At 66.5% G+C, this 16803-nt stretch overlaps 2 protein-coding genes across 6 annotated transcripts in view; one reads left to right on the top strand and one right to left on the bottom strand.

Annotated features, from left to right (window-relative positions):
- The first annotated feature begins 231 nt into the window (after positions 1–231).
- Positions 232–9714, top strand: SREBF1 (sterol regulatory element binding transcription factor 1). Of its 5 annotated transcripts, XM_055090499.1 has the most exons (20): positions 232–340; positions 1676–1737; positions 2054–2258; positions 2599–2786; positions 2866–3003; positions 3088–3309; positions 3982–4096; positions 4273–4493; positions 4704–4905; positions 5027–5205; positions 5486–5747; positions 5828–5994; positions 6147–6315; positions 6799–6907; positions 7164–7273; positions 7389–7521; positions 7688–7853; positions 8234–8434; positions 8539–8650; positions 8984–9714. In XM_055090499.1, the coding sequence occupies exons 1-20, from the start codon at positions 322–324 to the stop codon at positions 9211–9213; spliced, it is 3210 nt and encodes a 1069-aa protein (XP_054946474.1). In that variant the 5' UTR covers positions 232–321; the 3' UTR covers positions 9214–9714. The 5 variants fall into 5 exon arrangements, with proteins under 5 accessions (XP_054946474.1, XP_054946471.1, XP_054946472.1 ...); XM_055090496.1 differs by lacking the exons at positions 232–340; positions 1676–1737 and having other exon boundaries at positions 1814–2258; positions 2599–2771; XM_055090497.1 differs by lacking the exons at positions 232–340; positions 1676–1737 and having other exon boundaries at positions 1814–2258; positions 4039–4096.
- A 123-nt stretch (positions 9715–9837) lies between these two features.
- The window catches only part of RAI1 (retinoic acid induced 1), a 16134-nt gene continuing 9168 nt past the window's right edge, over positions 9838–16803 (bottom strand). Inside the window, exons 3-5 of the mRNA XM_055090537.1 lie at positions 15856–15949; positions 12005–12054; positions 9838–11685 (exon numbers count right to left, since the gene is read on the bottom strand). Of these exons, the coding sequence (XP_054946512.1) occupies positions 11671–11685; positions 12005–12054; positions 15856–15949 (159 nt within the window). The 3' untranslated portion in view covers positions 9838–11670. The remainder of the gene's footprint in view (positions 11686–12004; positions 12055–15855; positions 15950–16803) is intronic.

The raw sequence follows: 16803 nt of genomic DNA, 5'->3' as shown, positions 1-16803 counted from the left end.
GAGTAACCCCGGCCCCATCCGGCCCTGCGGGGCTCAAGCCGAGCCGCGCACCGCGGGGGTGGGGCGGGGCCCCAGGAGGCGGTGGCGCGGCCGCTGATTGGCCGCGCGCGCTCACCCCATGCCCGGCCCGCGGCCCCTGGAGGGCGTGGCCGTTCGGCGGGGCGGGGCCGCTCGGCGGGGGCGGGGCCGGCGGGGGCGGGACCGGCGGCGCGCTCGGCTGCTTTAAAGCGCGGCCGGCCACGCAGGTGAAGTCAGCGCGCGGACACCGGCAGGCCAGCCGCCTGGACGCCCCGAGGGGCGGCGGGCGCAGGCCGCGGAGCCATGGACTGCACGTTCGAAGGTATTTTTTGGAGGACCCCACCTCTTTATTACAGTTTCCATCTGCATCGCGGGGTCCTCATCCCCGGTGCCCTGAGGGGAGGTGTACCCGCTCCCGGCTCTCAGGGGAGCTGGCGGACCCCTCCCCAACCTCAGTAGTCACCCCCACGTCTGGCGTGAGAGGGTGGCCTTCCCGCATCCTCTCCTCCTCAGGGAGGAGGGCCGGTTGTCCTTCTGTCTCCTGGGGCTCCTATTTTGGAGGGCTTCTTGAGCTTGCTAGACAGTGGGCCCCCTGGGTTCAGCCAGTTTTTCTTTCTGGGCCTCAGTTTCTCCATCTGTCAAAGGGGCTCATGAAGCCTGGGGAGCGAGCAGGTCCTGCAGGTGAAAGCACTCTATGCCCCATGACCTGTGCAAACCTGGAGGGCCCACCACGCGTTTCTGTTTGAGGACCCAGGAGGCTGAGCTTGGCACCCCCATCTCGCTCTCCTGGAGGCCGTAAGGAGGTCCCCTGAAGTCACTTTCCTGCCTGGCACCTGTCAGTAGGAGGGACTCAGGCGACGTTGACTCTCCCCTCCGTGTGGCCATCCTGCCACAAAGGGTCTCATCTGTCTTGTGCAGGTGAGGAAACTGAGGCCCAGTGAGAGGAAGCCCTAGGTGGAAGCCCAGGCTGGGGACCTGGGGTACACCTCGGGCTCCCAGGATTTGCGCATGGATCCTGCAGAGCACTTTGACCCAGTGGGTGGCTCCCCCAGGGGGTTAGAGGGCCCTGGGCTGACCCAGCCAGGCTGCTGGTGGCCAGCTGGGGAAGAGGGCCTGTGGCCAGGCTGGGGCCGCGGCAGGCAGTGTGTCCAGTCTGTATGAGGAGGAAAGAGGACAGACGGCGTTTGCTTTTGTCGAGGGGAAACTGAAGCCTGAATAGCCGGTCCCGAGGCTTCTTGGCTGCAGACGGGGTCTGGGCTTGTGCCCAGAACACACAGGGACACTCTGGTTGGCACACACTTGGCCAGCGGCTGGCTCTGCCCCAAGCCTTGGTCTGTCCCACAGAGGAGTGGGTTGGCGAAGGCGGCTCTGAAGCTGGGAGTTGTGGGCCCAGGCCTCAGTTCTGCCTTCGCCTCGTCCTGGGGCAGGTCGGTGGGCCTCAGGGGGGCGCTGGGCTCGTCCAGTGTTGCAAGGCCATTTGACGCACCTGGCAGAGCTCCAGATGTCACAGGTGTCTGTGAGTGGGGGCTCCTGGGGGTGGCTTTCTGTTTCCGTGGCGGTGGTCCCACAGGTACGCTGTTGGGGGGTGGGGGTGGAGCGTGCAAATCCGTGACACCTGCCCTGCTGTTCCTCACCCAGCTTCTCCTCCTTACCGCAGACATGCTTCGGCTCATCAACCACCAAGACAGCGACTTCCCAGGCCTGTTCGACCCGCCCTACGCTGGGGGGTCCCACAGGTACGCTGTTGGGGGGTGGGGGTGGAGCGTGCAAATCCGTGACACCTGCCCTGCTGTTCCTCACCCAGCTTCTCCTCCTTACCGCAGACATGCTTCGGCTCATCAACCACCAAGACAGCGACTTCCCAGGCCTGTTCGACCCGCCCTACGCTGCGGGCGGGGCAGGGGGCACCGACCCCGCCAGTCCAGATGCCAGCTCCCCAGGCAGCCTGTCCCCGCCTCCTTCCACGATGAGCTCCCCACTTGAAGGCTTCCTGGGGGGGACCAAGGCGACAACCCCACCCTCGTCCCCTCCCCAGCCTGCACCCACCCCCCTGAAGATGTACCCTTCCGTGCCTGCCTTCTCCGCGGGGCCTGCTGTCAAGGAGGAACCAGCACCCCTGACCACCCTCCAGCCGCTGCCGGGGGCTCTCCTGCCCCAGCGCCTTCCGGCCCCAGCCCCATCGCAGTTCAGCTCTGCCCCTGTGTTGGGCTATCCCAGCCCTCCTGGAGGCTTCTCCACAGGTAAGGGGGGCGTGTGGAGGGAGGGGCACAGCAGGAGCACCAGGAGAAGGGTCTGCTGTGGTCTCAGCAGAGGACTTTGCAGGCTCTAGAAGTCGGGTCCCTGCTGTGCTGCTGGAGAAGCGCCGCTTCCCAGCCTCCCAGCGTCCACGGCAGATACGCTCGCTCGGCTGGGAAGCTAGCAGGCTTGCATCAGAGCCCCAGGCAGGGACTGTCCCGATAGTAACCTGAGGCCATGAGGGTAACGACTCATTCAGGGTCACAGGGCGATAAGTACCTGCGGGGCGGGTTGGAAGTGGGTTAGGGCAGCCTGTGTCCGCAGCTCCAGCCTTTATCTCTGCAGGGACCCCCCCGGGGAGCACCGCGCAGTCGCTGCCTGGCCTGCCACTGGCTGCCCTGCCAGGGGTCCCGCCCGTCTCCTTGCACAACCAGGTCCAGAGTGCGGCTCCCCATCAGCTGTTGACGGCCACAGCCACCCCGACGGTGGCCCCTGGAACAACCACTGTGACCTCACAGGTCCAGCAGGTCCCGGTGAGGGGGTCTGGCCCGGCCTCGGGGAGGTGGCGGCCCCAGCCCCGCAGCCCACAGCTGAGCCCCCTCCCGTCCTTAGGTCCTGCTGCAGCCCCACTTCATCAAGGCAGACTCGCTGCTCCTGGCGACTGTGAAAACAGACGTGGGAGCCCCCGTGAAGGCGGCAGGCATCAGCTCCCTGGCCCCCGGCATGGCTGTGCAGGCAGCGCCCTTGCAGGTGGGTGGCTTGGGCAGGGCGGGGCGGGGGGCGGGGGGTTTGTATGCACGCATGTCCACCTGCTAACCGTGCCTGGCCCCGCAGACCCTGGTGAGTGGCGGAACCATCCTGGCGACTGTGCCGCTGGTAGTGGACGCCGACAAGCTGCCCATCAACCGGCTGGCAGCCGGTGGCAAGGCCCTGGGCTCGGCCCAGAGCCGAGGTGAGAAGCGTACGGCTCACAATGCCATTGAGAAACGCTACCGCTCTTCCATCAATGACAAGATCGTCGAGCTCAAGGACCTGGTGGTGGGCACAGAGGCCAAGGTGCGGGCAGAGGCCCCGATGGGGTGGCCCTGGGGAAGGAGGCACTTGGAGGGAAGAGGAGGCACCTGGGGGGAAGAGGAGGATGGGGCTGAACCTGGACAGACAGGCCTGGGGCTTCAGACTCCTCGGGCCTGGCGGCTCTGTTCAGCTGAGCTTCATGGAGGCCCTGTGCGGTGTGGGCTCTTCTAGGTGCTGGGGATTCGGCAGTGGACAGACAGACAAAAATACTGCTGTTGAGCAGCTGACGTTCTGGCGGGGTGTCGGGGTGCCAACAGACAGGACAGATCCGTGTTGGGGTTTGCCGGGTGGCATGAGTGCTGTGCCGGAAGGAAAACGGGGCGGGAAGAGGCATGGTGGGAGTTGCAGATCTGAATCGGGTGGTCAGGGGAGGCCTCGCACAGGTGATGGCGCATGGGAACAGAGGCCTGGAGGGGGCAAGGGGGCAAGGCGTGAAGGTGGAACGGTGGTGACAGCGATTAGCCATAAGCTGTTGTATGCGTTTTACTTGGGAGGGAGGTTCTACTAGGGAGGAACATTCCATGTAGAAGGAACAGCGGGTGCAAAGGTCCTGAGGCAGCTGTGTAGCAGAGCAGTCCCGCCCCTTGTGCCTAGCTGCCCACTTGTCTGGCCTGACCGGCCACCTGTGCTCTATCTCCCTCCTACCGCCTGCAGCTGAATAAATCTGCTGTCTTGCGCAAGGCCATCGACTACATCCGCTTCCTTCAGCAGGGCAACCAGAGACTCAAGCAGGAGAACCTGAGTCTGCGCACCGCTGCCCACAAAAGCAGTGAGTCCTGGCTCCCCTCCACGCCTGGTCTCACTTTAAGCTCTGACCCTGCGGGGGCCCTTCACCCCCTCTTTGGCCTTCCCCTGGCCCTCAGCTCTCCCAGACCCTCAGCTCCGATTTGGGGCGGGGTGGGGTGTGTAGCCCTCACCCCAGCCCTGCTCCTCTCTGGCCCACAGAATCTCTGAAGGACCTGGTGTCAGCCTGCGGTGGTGGCGGCCACACAGACGTGCCCATGGAGGGCGAGAAGCCAGAGGTGGTGGACACCCTGAGCCCGCCACCCTCAGACGCCGGCTCGCCCTTCCAGAGCAGCCCGCTGTCCCTTGGCAGCAGGGGCAGTAGCAGTGGTGGCAGCGGCAGTGACTCGGAGCCTGACAGCCCAGTCTTTGAGGACAGCCAGGTTGGGCCGCATGTCGTTGCCCCCTCCCTGTCATCCAGCGACATCCCCTGAGGCCCGGGACTGGGGCATGGGCTACCTCCCGTTTTAGAGACAGGGAGCTGGGCGGGGGTCCCGCGGTAAGGCTGTGGGGCAGAGCTGATCCCTCCTTCTCTGAGCTGAGCTCTCTGGGCTGTGCTTGCCCCGTTCTCACCGCCCCACCCACCCCCCCAGGTGAAGCCAGAGCAGCTGCCGCCCCCCCACAGCCGGGGCATGCTGGACCGCTCCCGCCTGGCCCTGTGTGTGCTTGTCTTTCTCTGTCTCTCCTGCAACCCCTTGGCCTCCCTGCTGGGCAGCCGGGGTCCCGCTGGCCCCTCCGATGCCACCAGCGTCTACCACAGTCCTGGGCGCAGCATGCTGGTTGCTGAGGGCAGAGGTAGGACAGGCCAGCCTGGGCAGTGCGAGGGGGGGACTCTTGGGGATGTAGATCCCGGGCCTGTGGGCTTGGGGCTCTGGACTTCCTGGGTGCCGTGTCCCCAGCCTCTGTCTGCCCCCAGAGGGCCTTGGCTGGGCCCCGTGGCTGCTGCCCCCACTGGTCTGGCTGATGAACGGGCTACTGGTGCTGTTCTCCTTGGCGCTGCTCTTTGTCTACGGAGAGCCGGTCACGCGGCCCCACTCAGGCCCCGCCGTGCACTTCTGGAGGCATCGCAAGCAGGCTGACCTGGACCTGGCCCGGGTGAGCGGCCGGACCCCGGGGGTGCGGAGGGCGGGCAGGGCTAGGACCCTGAGCAGCACCTGGGAAGCTGCCGGGCACACCATGCCTCTCCCCTGTCCTCCCCACTCCTGTCTAACCCCTCAGACCCCCACTGAGCCCCCGGGGCCCAGCCGGCACTGCTGGGGTTGGTGAGGTCACGGCGGAAGCCCAGGATGGAGGGCTCTCCGGGGCCAGAGGGGTGGCACGTGCTGGGGATGCTCTGACCTCACCTTTCTCACCTGGAAAACCCTTTCATCCGCAGGGGGACTTTGCTCAGGCCGCCCAGCAGCTGTGGCTGGCCCTGCGGGCGCTGGGCCGGCCCCTGCCCACCTCCCACCTGGACCTGGCCTGCAGCCTGCTCTGGAGCCTTATCCGCCACCTGCTGCAGCATCTCTGGGTGGGCCGCTGGCTGGCAGGCCGGGCGGGGGGCCTGTGGAGGGATGGTGCCCTGCAGGTGGACGCCCGCACCAGTGCCCGCGATGCAGCCCTTGTCTACCACAAGCTGCACCAGCTGCACACCATGGGTATGGCGGGCGAGGGCTGGGCCCGAGGGGGTCCCGCCACCTCTGTGCCACGCCCAGCGTCATGCCCTCCCATTTTCCAGGGAAGTACTCGGGCGGGCACGTGGCTGCCACCAACCTGGCACTGAGTGCCCTGAACCTGGCCGAGTGCGCGGGGGAGGCCATGTCCGTGGCCACGCTGGCTGAGATCTATGTGGCCGCCGCGCTCAGGGTCAAGACCAGTCTCCCCCGGGCCTTGCATTTCCTGACAGTGAGTAGCTGGTGGGCTTGGTGGGGGACGGGGCTGAGGTCTCCCTGGGCTGAGGGCTGCCCGGGAGAGGCGGCTGGTTATGGGGTGGGCTCCAGGCCCTCTGGGGTCTCAGCCCAGGGTCTGGTGTGACAGCCTGCTCCTCTCCCCCGCAGCGCTTCTTCCTGAGTAGCGCCCGCCAGGCCTCCCTGGCACAGAGCGGCTCAGTGCCTCTTGCCATGCAGTGGCTCTGCCACCCTATGGGCCACCGTTTCTTCGTGGATGGGGACTGGGCCGTGTGCAGCGCTCCGCGGGACAGCCTGTACAGCATGGCCGGGAACCCAGGTGCCTTCTCACCCTGCGCCTGTCCCCTGTTCCTGGCCTCATCCTTCACCCCCACCCTCATCCTCATCCCTGGCCAGTCCGTGTCCCCTGCATCTCTGCTGTCCCTGCCCACCCTGGTCTGTCGCCCCACCGTCCGTTGTTGCCGCGGGGGCTGCAGGAACAGGGAGGCCAGGCCGGCTCTGTCTCACCTGGGGCTCTTCAGAGGCAAACAGGAAGAGGGATTGGGGCAGGTGGTTGCTCTGGGAGGTGCTCCCAGAGCAACCCCGCTGTGCTGTGAGGAGGTCAGGGAGGGCGTGTGCCCAAGCGAGGTTGTCCTGTCCACGGGGTGGGGGGGGGCGCGGCAGAGTATTTATCCCCCAGCTTTCATCCGTCTCAGAGCCAGGCCCCCCCGTGCCCAGGGAAGAGTCCTAGGTGCAGGGAAGTGCCGGCGCACGGGGAGGCGGGGCCCTTCCCCCCACCCCACTCGCCCACTCCTCCCCACAGTGGACCCCCTGGCCCACGTGACTCAGCTGTTCCGTGAACACCTCCTGGAGCGAGCCCTGCATTGCCTGGCCCAGCCCAGCCCCGGCCCCGGGTCAGCCGATGGGGACAGGTGAGTGTCCCTGTGCGCCTCCGCAGGCCAGGTCCCCCACCCCTGCCAGTGGAGCTTGGGAAAGGCTACGTCCAGGGACCCGTGTCGGTGGCCAGAGCCGGGTCACCATGGCCTCAGTTTCCCCACCAGCCCGGCAGGGGACGGCCGCACTTTGAGGAGCCAGGAAGCCAGGCTGTGCCGTGGGGGCAGGTGAGGAGGGCCATCCGTTTCAGGACCCCTGCCACCTGTCCCGACAGCCAGTCCTCTCCTGCCACAGGGAATTCTCCGATGCCCTCGGGTACCTGCAGCTGCTGAACAGCTGTTCTGACGTGGCCGGGGCTCCTGCCTGCAGCTTTTCCATCGGCTCCAGCATGGCTGCCACCGCCGGTGAGCCCCCAGGCCCGCCCGCCCCGTGACGCCCTCGGGCCCAGCGCCACAGCAGCTCGGCCTTGGGTGCGGTGTGGCCGAGTTTCAGGGACCCCTCCGGCCCTGCTTCCTGCAGGCACAGACCCGGTGGCCAAGTGGTGGGCCTCGCTGACGGCTGTGGTGACCCACTGGCTCCGGCGGGATGAGGCGGCGGCCGAGCGGCTGTATCCACTGGTGGAGCACCTGCCCCGCGCCCTGCAGGAGTCCGAGTGAGCGCAGGCTACGTGCCCGTGCCCCCACCCCGACCCCCAGCTGTGTTCTGTGCGGTTGGGGTCCCGCCGTTTCTTTCCCGTGAAGCCAGAACCAGGGCAGGGGAAGCTCGGCGAGGGCCTGAGGCCCGGTCTGACCGTCACACCTCTGCCTTGGTCCCAACAGGAGACCCCTGCCCAGGGCGGCTCTGCACACCTTCAAGGCTGCCCGGGCCCTGCTGGGCCGTGGGAAGGCAGAGTCTGGCCCGGCCAGCCTGGCCGTGTGTGAGAAGGCCAGTGGGTACCTTCAGGACAGCCTGGCCGCTACACCAGCTGGCAGCTCCATTGACAAGGTGAGGGCTGGGGCCAGGGGCCTGGCGGATCTCGGGGGCCTTGGCCTTTCCACTCCCCGGACGGTCCCCCTTGGGCCGCAGAAGACTGCAGGGTCAGCCCAACAGTACAGGACTGGGGGCTAAGGTTTGGCTCCAGGGGAGAGTGGCCGCCCCCTCTGGCCTCAGCGTCCCCACCCCCGGAGGACGGCTGGGGTGAGCGGCGTGGCAGGGCCTGGAGAGCGGGCGGCCCCGCGGTGCATTGCTGTTGCATTGCACGTGTGAGGCGGGTGCAGTGCCTCGGCAGTGCAGCCCGGAGCCGGCCCCCGGCACCACGGGCCCCCACTCTTCCCTCCCAGAGCCAGAGCCCCCTGACCCCTGCCCTGCCCTGCCCACCACCCCAGGTCATGCAGCTGCTCCTGTGTGACCTGCTCCTTGTGGCGCGCACCAGCCTGTGGCAGCGGCAGAAGCCGCCGGCACCCTCCCAGGCCTCACCGGGCCTGGGCAGTGGGGCCCAGGCCTCTGCCCTCGAGCTCCGTGGCTTCCAGAGGGACCTGAGTGGCCTGAGGCGTCTGGCGCAGAGTTTCCGGCCTGCCATGCGGCGGGTGAGTGCCCACGGGGCCCTGGCTCGCAAAGGGGACCTACGTCTGTGAGGTGTCGGGAGGGAGTGGGGGCCTGGCTGGAACCTCTCCTGGCCCCTCCTGCCCAGGTGTTCCTGCATGAAGCCACTGCCCGGCTGATGGCAGGGGCCAGCCCGGCCCGGACACACCAGCTCCTGGACCGCAGCCTGAGGAGGAGGGCCGGCCCCTGCGGCAAAGGAGGTGAGAAGGACAGCTGGCCCAGGTGGAGGCTGCAGAGGGAGGCTGTGTGTAAGACACACAGGGACCGAGGGACTTGGTGGTGGCTCCCTGATGGGAGGCCTAACCTGAGAGTCAGTGGGCACGACTGTCCTCTGTGGGACACGCGACTGTGTACTGGGTCTGTGCTCCAGGGGCAGGCGCGGAAGGGGCGAGGCTCCGTGCTCGTCCGAGACCGAGGGGGGCGGGTGCTGGCTAGCCTGGGGCGGGGCCGGTTGCCTCGGGGCGCGGGGCAGGGATCCGAGCCCCACCCCCGGCGCGGCCCCGCCCCTGACGTGCCGCTGTGCGTGTGTGCAGGCACGGCGGCGGAGCTGGAGCCGCGGCCCACGAGGCGGGAGCACGCGGAGGCGTTGCTCCTGGCTTCCTGCTACCTGCCGCCCGGCTTCCTGTCAGCGCCTGGGCAGCGAGTGGGCATGCTGGCCGAGGCGGCACGCACGCTCGAGAAGCTCGGTGACCGCCGGCTGCTGCATGACTGCCAGCAGATGCTCATGCGCCTGGGCGGCGGGACCACCGTAACCTCCAGCTAGACCCCCGCTGGCGGCCCAGCCCCAGCGCCCCTGTTTCTGTCTCGACGGCCGAGGGCAGCGCCGGAGACCCGGGGCCCAAGGCTCGCCCACGGAGTGCACGGTCCCTGGGGGGCTGGAGACCCTCGGGGACTTTCGCACTTGACCTTGGGGGCCTCCCCAGCCCGCTCCAGCACTCGATGAGCGGCGGCCAGGATGGTGCTGGCCCCTGGTGGCCGGCCGGGGGATTGCCGGGGCCTGGCCGCCGCCGGGGGTCAACTGTTACACCGGCCGCCAATCCTGGGCTTTCCCTCTCCGTCCGGAGGGAAGAGGGGTGCGTTTCACTGAGCCGAAGGGCCCTGCCCCCGGCGCCTCCCTCCCATCTGGGGAGACCTGTGCATAGTGTAGGTCGTGGTGCGCCAGCCTCCTGGCCTCTGAGGTTCCAAGTGTTACTTTGCCTTTTGCAAACTTTATTTTCATAGGTTGAGAAGTTTTATACAGAGAATAAAAAATGAACTTATTTATAATCTGGGTTTTGCTCCTTTGGGGGGGTGTGCGAACCAGCGGGGATCCTTTGGGCCATCCGTCCCCCCAGCACCCAGGCAAATGCTTCCCATCCCTACCTGCGCTTCGGTTTGGGAGGCCCGGCTTTATTCCCTCCAGCTGACCTGGGTCCTACTGATCACTGGGCCGCACGTTTGGGCTATATCATCTCCTAACCCTTAGGGTCCTTATGGTCTCAGCTGTGCCTTCTTGCCTCCTCTCCCAGCTTCTGCCCCCTTCGGGTTCCGGGATGACATGGGAGGACAGCTCCATGTCCTTGGGGATCTGTTGTGACAGCAGGAGCTACAACCTGGGTCTTCCTGTGTGTCTGGGTGTCAGTCTCACCTGCCTGACCCCTGGTCCCCTCGCCGGAGGTCACGTGGGTGTGGCTGGGCAGCAAGGGCTTCTTTCCTGTACCTGCAGTAAGATCCCCAGAGCCCTCCCCTCCCCTCCCCTCCCCTCCCCTCCATAACAACCTCTCCCCCAGAGCCTGGCCCCTCTCCCAGCAGAATCTGGTCCGAATCCACGGGCTGCAGAATTCCAAAACAATCGTTGTATCTTTATTGACTTTTTTTTTTCTGAATGCAATGACTGTTTTTTTTAACTCTTAAGGAAAATAAACATCTTTTAGAAACAGCTCGATACACACAATCTTCAGTGTGAAGCAATATACTAATAAGAACACTAGTCGTCTTAACATTTACAGTCTTCATATATATTATATATATGTATATGTATACATATATATACACTATATAACGAGGCCGGATATAATACACACGTTCACCGTTTTACAGTCATATGTACAGGAAGTTTCTAGGGCGGCCCCGGGCTGGGGCTGCATCAGGCCTATCGAAGCGTGGACAGAGCTGAGGACACGGACGGACAGGCGGACGAACTGGCGGGCACGGGCCCGGCCGGTGGTGGCTGCTTGGGGTAGGAGGCAGCGCCGGAGCCCCCTTCCCGGCAAGGGCCCCGTGCTGAGGGGCACACGACGCACGGCGGCGACACACGGGAGAAGCGAGCATGTTCCCAACATATATACATTCTATGTGACATATATATAGAGGGGCACACAGGTGTGTACATGGATCTAGCGCTGTCTCCGCTCCCGTGCGAGTGGCGCTGAGGCCCCCGGAGACGGTGGTCGTGCAGAGGGTCGGTCATGCGTCTGCCGGGGGTGCGCTCTGGTCGCGACTTTTACTTTTGCGCTCCCAGGCTGGGCTCCGGGGACGGGGCGGACTGGAAGGGGGACGAGCAGAAGCCAGCGGGGGCCAGTCCGGCCCACGCCCGGGGAGCCCGCATCCCCTGAGCACGGGCCGCAGGCCCCCGGCCCTCCCGACCCGCACGAAGGTTTTGGCCAAGGCTGGGAAGGAAGGGCGCACAGCCTCCGCCCCCTCCTGCGCCGGACAGGCTTCGGCTCCCCCCGCCCCCCGCCTCGTTCCAGGAGAGACGTCCTGGAGGGGAGCCGGCCTCGGCCTCTTCGGACCCCACCCCACTCCCAGGGTGCCCAGCTGCGTGCCACTACCGACCCACGTGGAATGTGTGCCACGTCGTTCTGAAACTTCCAGGGGGAGAAGCGTATCCCCAGGCTAAAGGCCTCCCACCCACGCCGGAGCCTGGGTGTTCCAAGGAGTCTGGCCGCTCCGCGGGCTCCCCCTCTCCAAGCCTGGCCAGGGGATGGGGGCGAGAAGGCCCTGTGCCGGCCGGTTCCGGGAGCAGACGGATCCGGAACCTGTTTTCTTCCTGACCGGGGACCACTAGTTTCCGCCCGAGGAGGCCAGATCCAAGATCCGGGGTCCGGATCAAGGATCGGCTCTGGACCCGCGCCGGAAGTAGCGCAAAGGCCCGGGGGCTGCGCCGGCGGCTCCTCTCCTCGGCGGCGGCGGCGGCGGCGGGGGCGGGCGGGATCCGGCGTTTCCTCCGGCCGGGGGTGGATTACAATGGCAGCCTCTGCAGGGAAGAGACGCGCGGCGCGTTACTGACTGCGGGGCACCTGCCGAGCGGTCAACTCCTCCAGACCCGCCCCTCGGCCCCGACCCCGCCCGCGCCTCCAGAGCGAGGCCACACCTGCGGCTTTGCCTGTAGGCCGGTCCCCGCGCCCCGCCCCGCCCTGGGCTGGCCCCGCCTCCCGCACGTGCGGGGGTGTATAAGTGGCCCGGGGCTTGCCCGTGCCGACCCGCTCCCGCCTGGTCCGCTCGGAGCCGGCCGTCCCGCGCCGGGGGCTCCTCTCCTGCCTGGGCCCCTCCAGGGGAGTTTCGCGGTCACCCACCTTATGTTTGGGGCATTTCAAAGAAAAGTTCTCTTCGATGAATATGCAACCTGTGAGTAAGAGAAGTTCGTGCGGTCAGAACGGCGTCTCTTCCGGCCGGGAGGGGGGCCCACCGCACCGGACGCCCTCAGCTGCAGGGTTTTTTTTTCAAAAAGTAAGTCAGCCTCTGCTTGAAATCCGACCCAATCCGAACTCCGTCAGCCCTCCAGCCCCGCTGGCCTATCTGTCCTTTACTCTCCTTTCCCCTCCCTCTGGAACCCCCTTATGTCATGGGGAGGCCTCCCCACTCTCCCCCTCGCCCTGCCTCGCTGTGCTTTGCTGGGCCACACTGGTCACTCCCTCCTGGTGGTCCGGGCCCAGCCCCTAGGTAGGCCTTGACACCCAGGGGGTGCTCAGTGAACGTGTGTTGACCAACTGGGACTGGGCCTTGCGGCCACAGGTCTGGATTCCAGCCCCAGCCACTTCTCTGAGCCTTGGTCCTCATATCTGTAAAATGGGCGTCCTGCCCACTGCTCCTGCCTGTCTGCTGTGGGCTTGTTTCCGTGGGGGCCTAGCCGGGCAGGCTGACCTGAGCACTGGGGCAGGGGGAGGAGGGGAGGGAGGGAGGTCCCGGGTCTGAGTGAATCTTAGCAGGTACTGCAGTGCCCATGGCGCTGTCCGCCCTGGGGGAGCAGAGAATGGCCGAGCAGGCCCCACTGCCCTGCCTGCTGCCACCTAGGGAGGCCCTGGCTTTTCCCCTGGAGTCCCCTCGCGTCACCCCCTGGACCCCTTCTGGGCTCATCCCCTTCCCTCCCCTGCCTGTGGGCCACCGTTCTGAACGAACCCCAGACCCACAAACAGCCAAGCCAGTCCTCGCATCACTGGGGGTGGCTCTGCCGCAGCACCGGGACAGTGGCAGCTAGAGGCAGCGCGGGTGGCGAGCAGGGCTGGGTAGCCTCCAGAGCCGGGGTCTCAGACCTGAAAACTGCTGTAGCTCTGAGGCGGCTCATGTTTTCCCCCTCCCTACGCTCGAGTAAGCCCGACGCCGTCCTGCGCATAGCGCTGGCCTGAACCCTGGCCCGCTGCACACACGGGGCCCCCGCCCCGCGGGCCCTATAGTCAAGGGCTTGGGGCTCCGGAAGCAAAGAGTGGGGGGGGGGGCACTTCCAGAGGCATCATGCTCCACCGCCCCCAGCAGCCACTCTGGACGCGGGGAGGGAGGGCCAGGCACCCATCCCCAGCCCCTCTCCTGGTGTCTGCACTTGGGGAGCCAGGGCCCAGCTGACAAAGTGGCCCGGGGCCTGGTGCTTGCTCCGCTAGCTCCAATGTGGGCTGCCTCACAGAGGGCGCAGGGTCGGTGGGCCTGGGCAGCTCTGGTGCCCCGCGGACTGGGGGCCCGTCCCGGACCCCTGGAGAGCCCCACGGAGGACCGCACTTCCAGACCCGGGTCGGGGAGGTGCAAGGTGTTGACCAGGGGCCGGGTGCCTGCCGGGGGCTCCTGCCTGCCCAGCTCACTCCCTGGGTTCCCCCCGTGCCCCCCTGCTGCCTGGAGCCGGGTCCCCCTCCCCTCTGGTTGCTAGGCTCACTAGTCCTGCCCCCTTCTCTGGCCACTGTACCCCCTCCATGCCCCTCCCCCACGCCGCCCCCTCCGGGCTCTGCCAAACCCTCCACCCCTCAGGCAGATGCCTCAAGTTCAACCCCAAAGGGAGCTGCACATGTGGGGATTAACCGGCACCCCCCCAACCCGGCCCTGCGCAGCCCCTCTGTGAAGGAGAGAGGGGGCTGCCCAGCTGGGCCTGCTGGAACGGGGAGGCCATGCGGAGCAGAGAGGAGCTGGCCCAGCTGGGGCCACAGCTCGTCTGGGTCCACCAGCCTCAGCTGAGCTGCCGGCTGACTACGGCCACCTGGGTGAGCTCAGCCTGGCAGGCGGCAGGGCCCGCCGGCTCCCACACACCCTCCTGAGACGTGCTGGAGGCTGGGCATGGAAGGTCCGGTGGCTAATAAACCAGTGGCACAGCCTGCCCTGCCTCAGGCCTGCTCACTGGCCTGGGGACGCTGGCCGCCTCCCTCTCCCCCCTCCTCCCAGCATGGCCCTGCTTCCTGTGCTTGCAAGGCCTCTGAGGCGCAGGCTCCATCTGCACCTGCAGCCCCTCTCTCCGGAACGCAGGGCTCCGTCACAGCTCTGCTCAGGCCGGCATCTCATCTGGCCCCTGCGGCCCTACAGAGAGCCCTACTATATGGGGAGTCCCTCAAAGACATCACTGGAAACAGTTTGTATCGCTCCAAGCCTGGTATATATGTCCCACCACAAGCCAGCTCCTGCCCACCTCCCTTGACCTCTTGAGGACTGGCTCCAATGTCACCTCCTCCTAGAAGCCCTCCTGGATTCCCTCCCAACTCAGGATGGATCTCTCAGCACACAGTCTCTCCTTGTCTGGTCTCCGTAACTTTAGGCAAGGATCACGGTTTTCCTGTCTGTCCCACTGAGACATGAGCCCCCCCAGGAGGCTGGGAAGCTGCAACACCGGAGGGGACAGCGCACAGGACGTGGAGCCGGCCAGACAGTGAGTCACCCCCTGGCCCTGTTCCTGCAGTCCTGTGGCCACGGGCAAGGCAGCCTGTCTGTGAAGGTGCCGCTGGAGACAGTGCGAGGCCTGGCGCGGGGCTGGCAGAGCGCAGGCGCGAACCTAATCACTGTGGGAGGAGAGCTGCAGCCCGCGGCACCTGTTCCTGGAGGTCGGGCCCTGTGTCTGGTGAAGTGGCGGAGTCCACATTAAAATCCGGTTCCCACGGCCCTCAGGGCAGGGTGTGGAGCCAGAGCGGCCCGTGTCCTGCTCCAGTGGGCTCCCTCCCTGAGGTGCTAGCGCCTCAGCCCTCGCCAAGGAACCGTCACCGCTCAGTCCCGTGTGTGCTCCTGGGGGCGGCTCGGTGCGGGCCGATGCCAGGAACTGGCATTCGGGTGGGAAGAGGGGTCCCCGGGCTGTGGGAGCAGGGAGGGTCCTGCCCGGAGATGCCTCTGCCCTGTCGTCGTGCGACGGGGTCACGGTAACCTCCCCTTCCTCCAGGGCAGCAGGGGGCGGGGGCCAGAGATCGCGGGGGCTGGCCCCCAAATCGGACCGGGGCTGCCCTTTCCGGGTCGTGCGTGTGATCTCACTCCCTGCTCCAGACAGCTGCAGAAAGAAGGAATGACCCGAGCCTCCGCCTTACAGATGGGGAACCGAGGGCACAGACGTCGGTGGACCCGCCCAGTCCACAGCTGAAGCCACCAGGACTGGGGGCTCCGGGCTCTCTGGCCCAGGCCGTCAGTATGCCACCTGCCTGGTGATGGTAGGTGCTCGATAAATGCCCGCGGGTCAAGTGAGCGAGGGAGTGGAGAGAATGGGGCAGGTGCAGGGGAGCCTGGTCCTGACTCCAGGGCCCACCGTCCTGCTTAAACCTTCCACAGCTGTGCTGTGGAGCCAGGGGGTCTGTCTTGAACTTCCTCTCCTTCCATCTCACTCAGTTTTCGTTACTGAACTTCTTTTCTCCTTTTTCTCCAACCCGGTGAACTCCTATTAGCCTTTTTCCAAGGCCCAGCCCACTAGCCCTGCTCTTGGAGCCTGAGACCCTCCCCAGCTGTAGGCACCCCTCGGCAATGGCGGCTCGCGTACAGCTTTCCACCTTGTGCGTCTGGGCACGCCTCCAGCAGGTGGCTGGGGGCTGACGTGTCTCCTTGTCGCCAGCGCTGCCCAGCACAGGGCCCAGCCGAGAGACACGAGAAGGTAAAGAATTGCTGGGGCAGGAGAAGAGGGAAGCCGACGGGTCAAGTGGGGCCAGTTCAAGGAGCTGTGCCCGCGTCCCCCGACCTTCGGTCCCCTTGGGCCGGCTCTTACCCGCATCGCTGGCACACGGGTAATGGTAGGTGTGGATGCATCCTTTGTGGCAGCACCCGATGGTGGCCCCGGCTTCTTGGCAGCTGGAACAAGTCTGGCGAGGCGAGAGGGAAGACAGGTGAGTCTGCAGCCGAGGGGCCCGGCCCCCACCCCTTCCTCCCAGGGGGCCCTGGACAGGCAGCTTGGAGGGGGGCTCAGAATGGACGTCCACAGGGTTGGTTTTGTGGCAGCCGCCGGCCTGGCACCTTGGGTGGGGGGAGCTCTGGGGGCGGGAAAACCACCATCTTGTGGGGAAGCGTCGGCATCCTGCAGGCCCCGGGCGAGCCCCGGCGCAGCCACTGCGCCGCGTGACCTCAGCCGAGCCACTCGGCTCTTCCCGCCTCTTCCGCACAATGGGGACGGCGCCTGCCTGACGGGACAGTCGTGAAGATTAAACGAGCAACTCCGTGTGCCCGGCGGATGACGACGCACAGGGCCAGTCGCTGCCCGGCCGCGCCCTCGCCTGCCAGCTCCCCCCACAGCCTCCGGGAGGGCAGCTTTCACGGACGCCACTTCACAGACAGCGAAGCTGAGGTCCCCACTCCAGGCGAAGGTGGCGAGTATCGTTCCCTACCCTTTCTGGGGGCAGGACAAGCACAGGACCCAGAGTCGGATGCTCTACTCAGAGGCCGTTCACCCGCTGCCCAGGACCCAGGAAGGGGAGATAGCCGGTGCCTGAGCGCGGGGTTCACGTAAACCCTGTGCCGGCTGGCACGGCAGCCGGCCCACTCAGCCTCTCAAAAGCCAAAACCGTGGTCTGAGCTTGGGTCTGAGCCCCAGGTTGGGCCCAGCTGCCTGCAGGGGCACGTGCCAGGACAGGATGGCGATGCCAGGAAGCCCCTTGGAAGCAAAACCTGAGGCCTGGGGAGGGGCAGGCTGGTCCCCAGACCCCGCAGACCCCCTGTGCAG

This window comes from Physeter macrocephalus, chromosome 14, assembly GCF_002837175.3.
Source record: "Physeter macrocephalus isolate SW-GA chromosome 14, ASM283717v5, whole genome shotgun sequence".
Lineage (NCBI taxonomy): Eukaryota > Metazoa > Chordata > Mammalia > Artiodactyla > Physeteridae > Physeter > Physeter macrocephalus.
The sequence above is the reverse complement of the archived record's forward strand: the minus strand, read 5'-3'. Positions and strand labels throughout refer to the sequence as shown.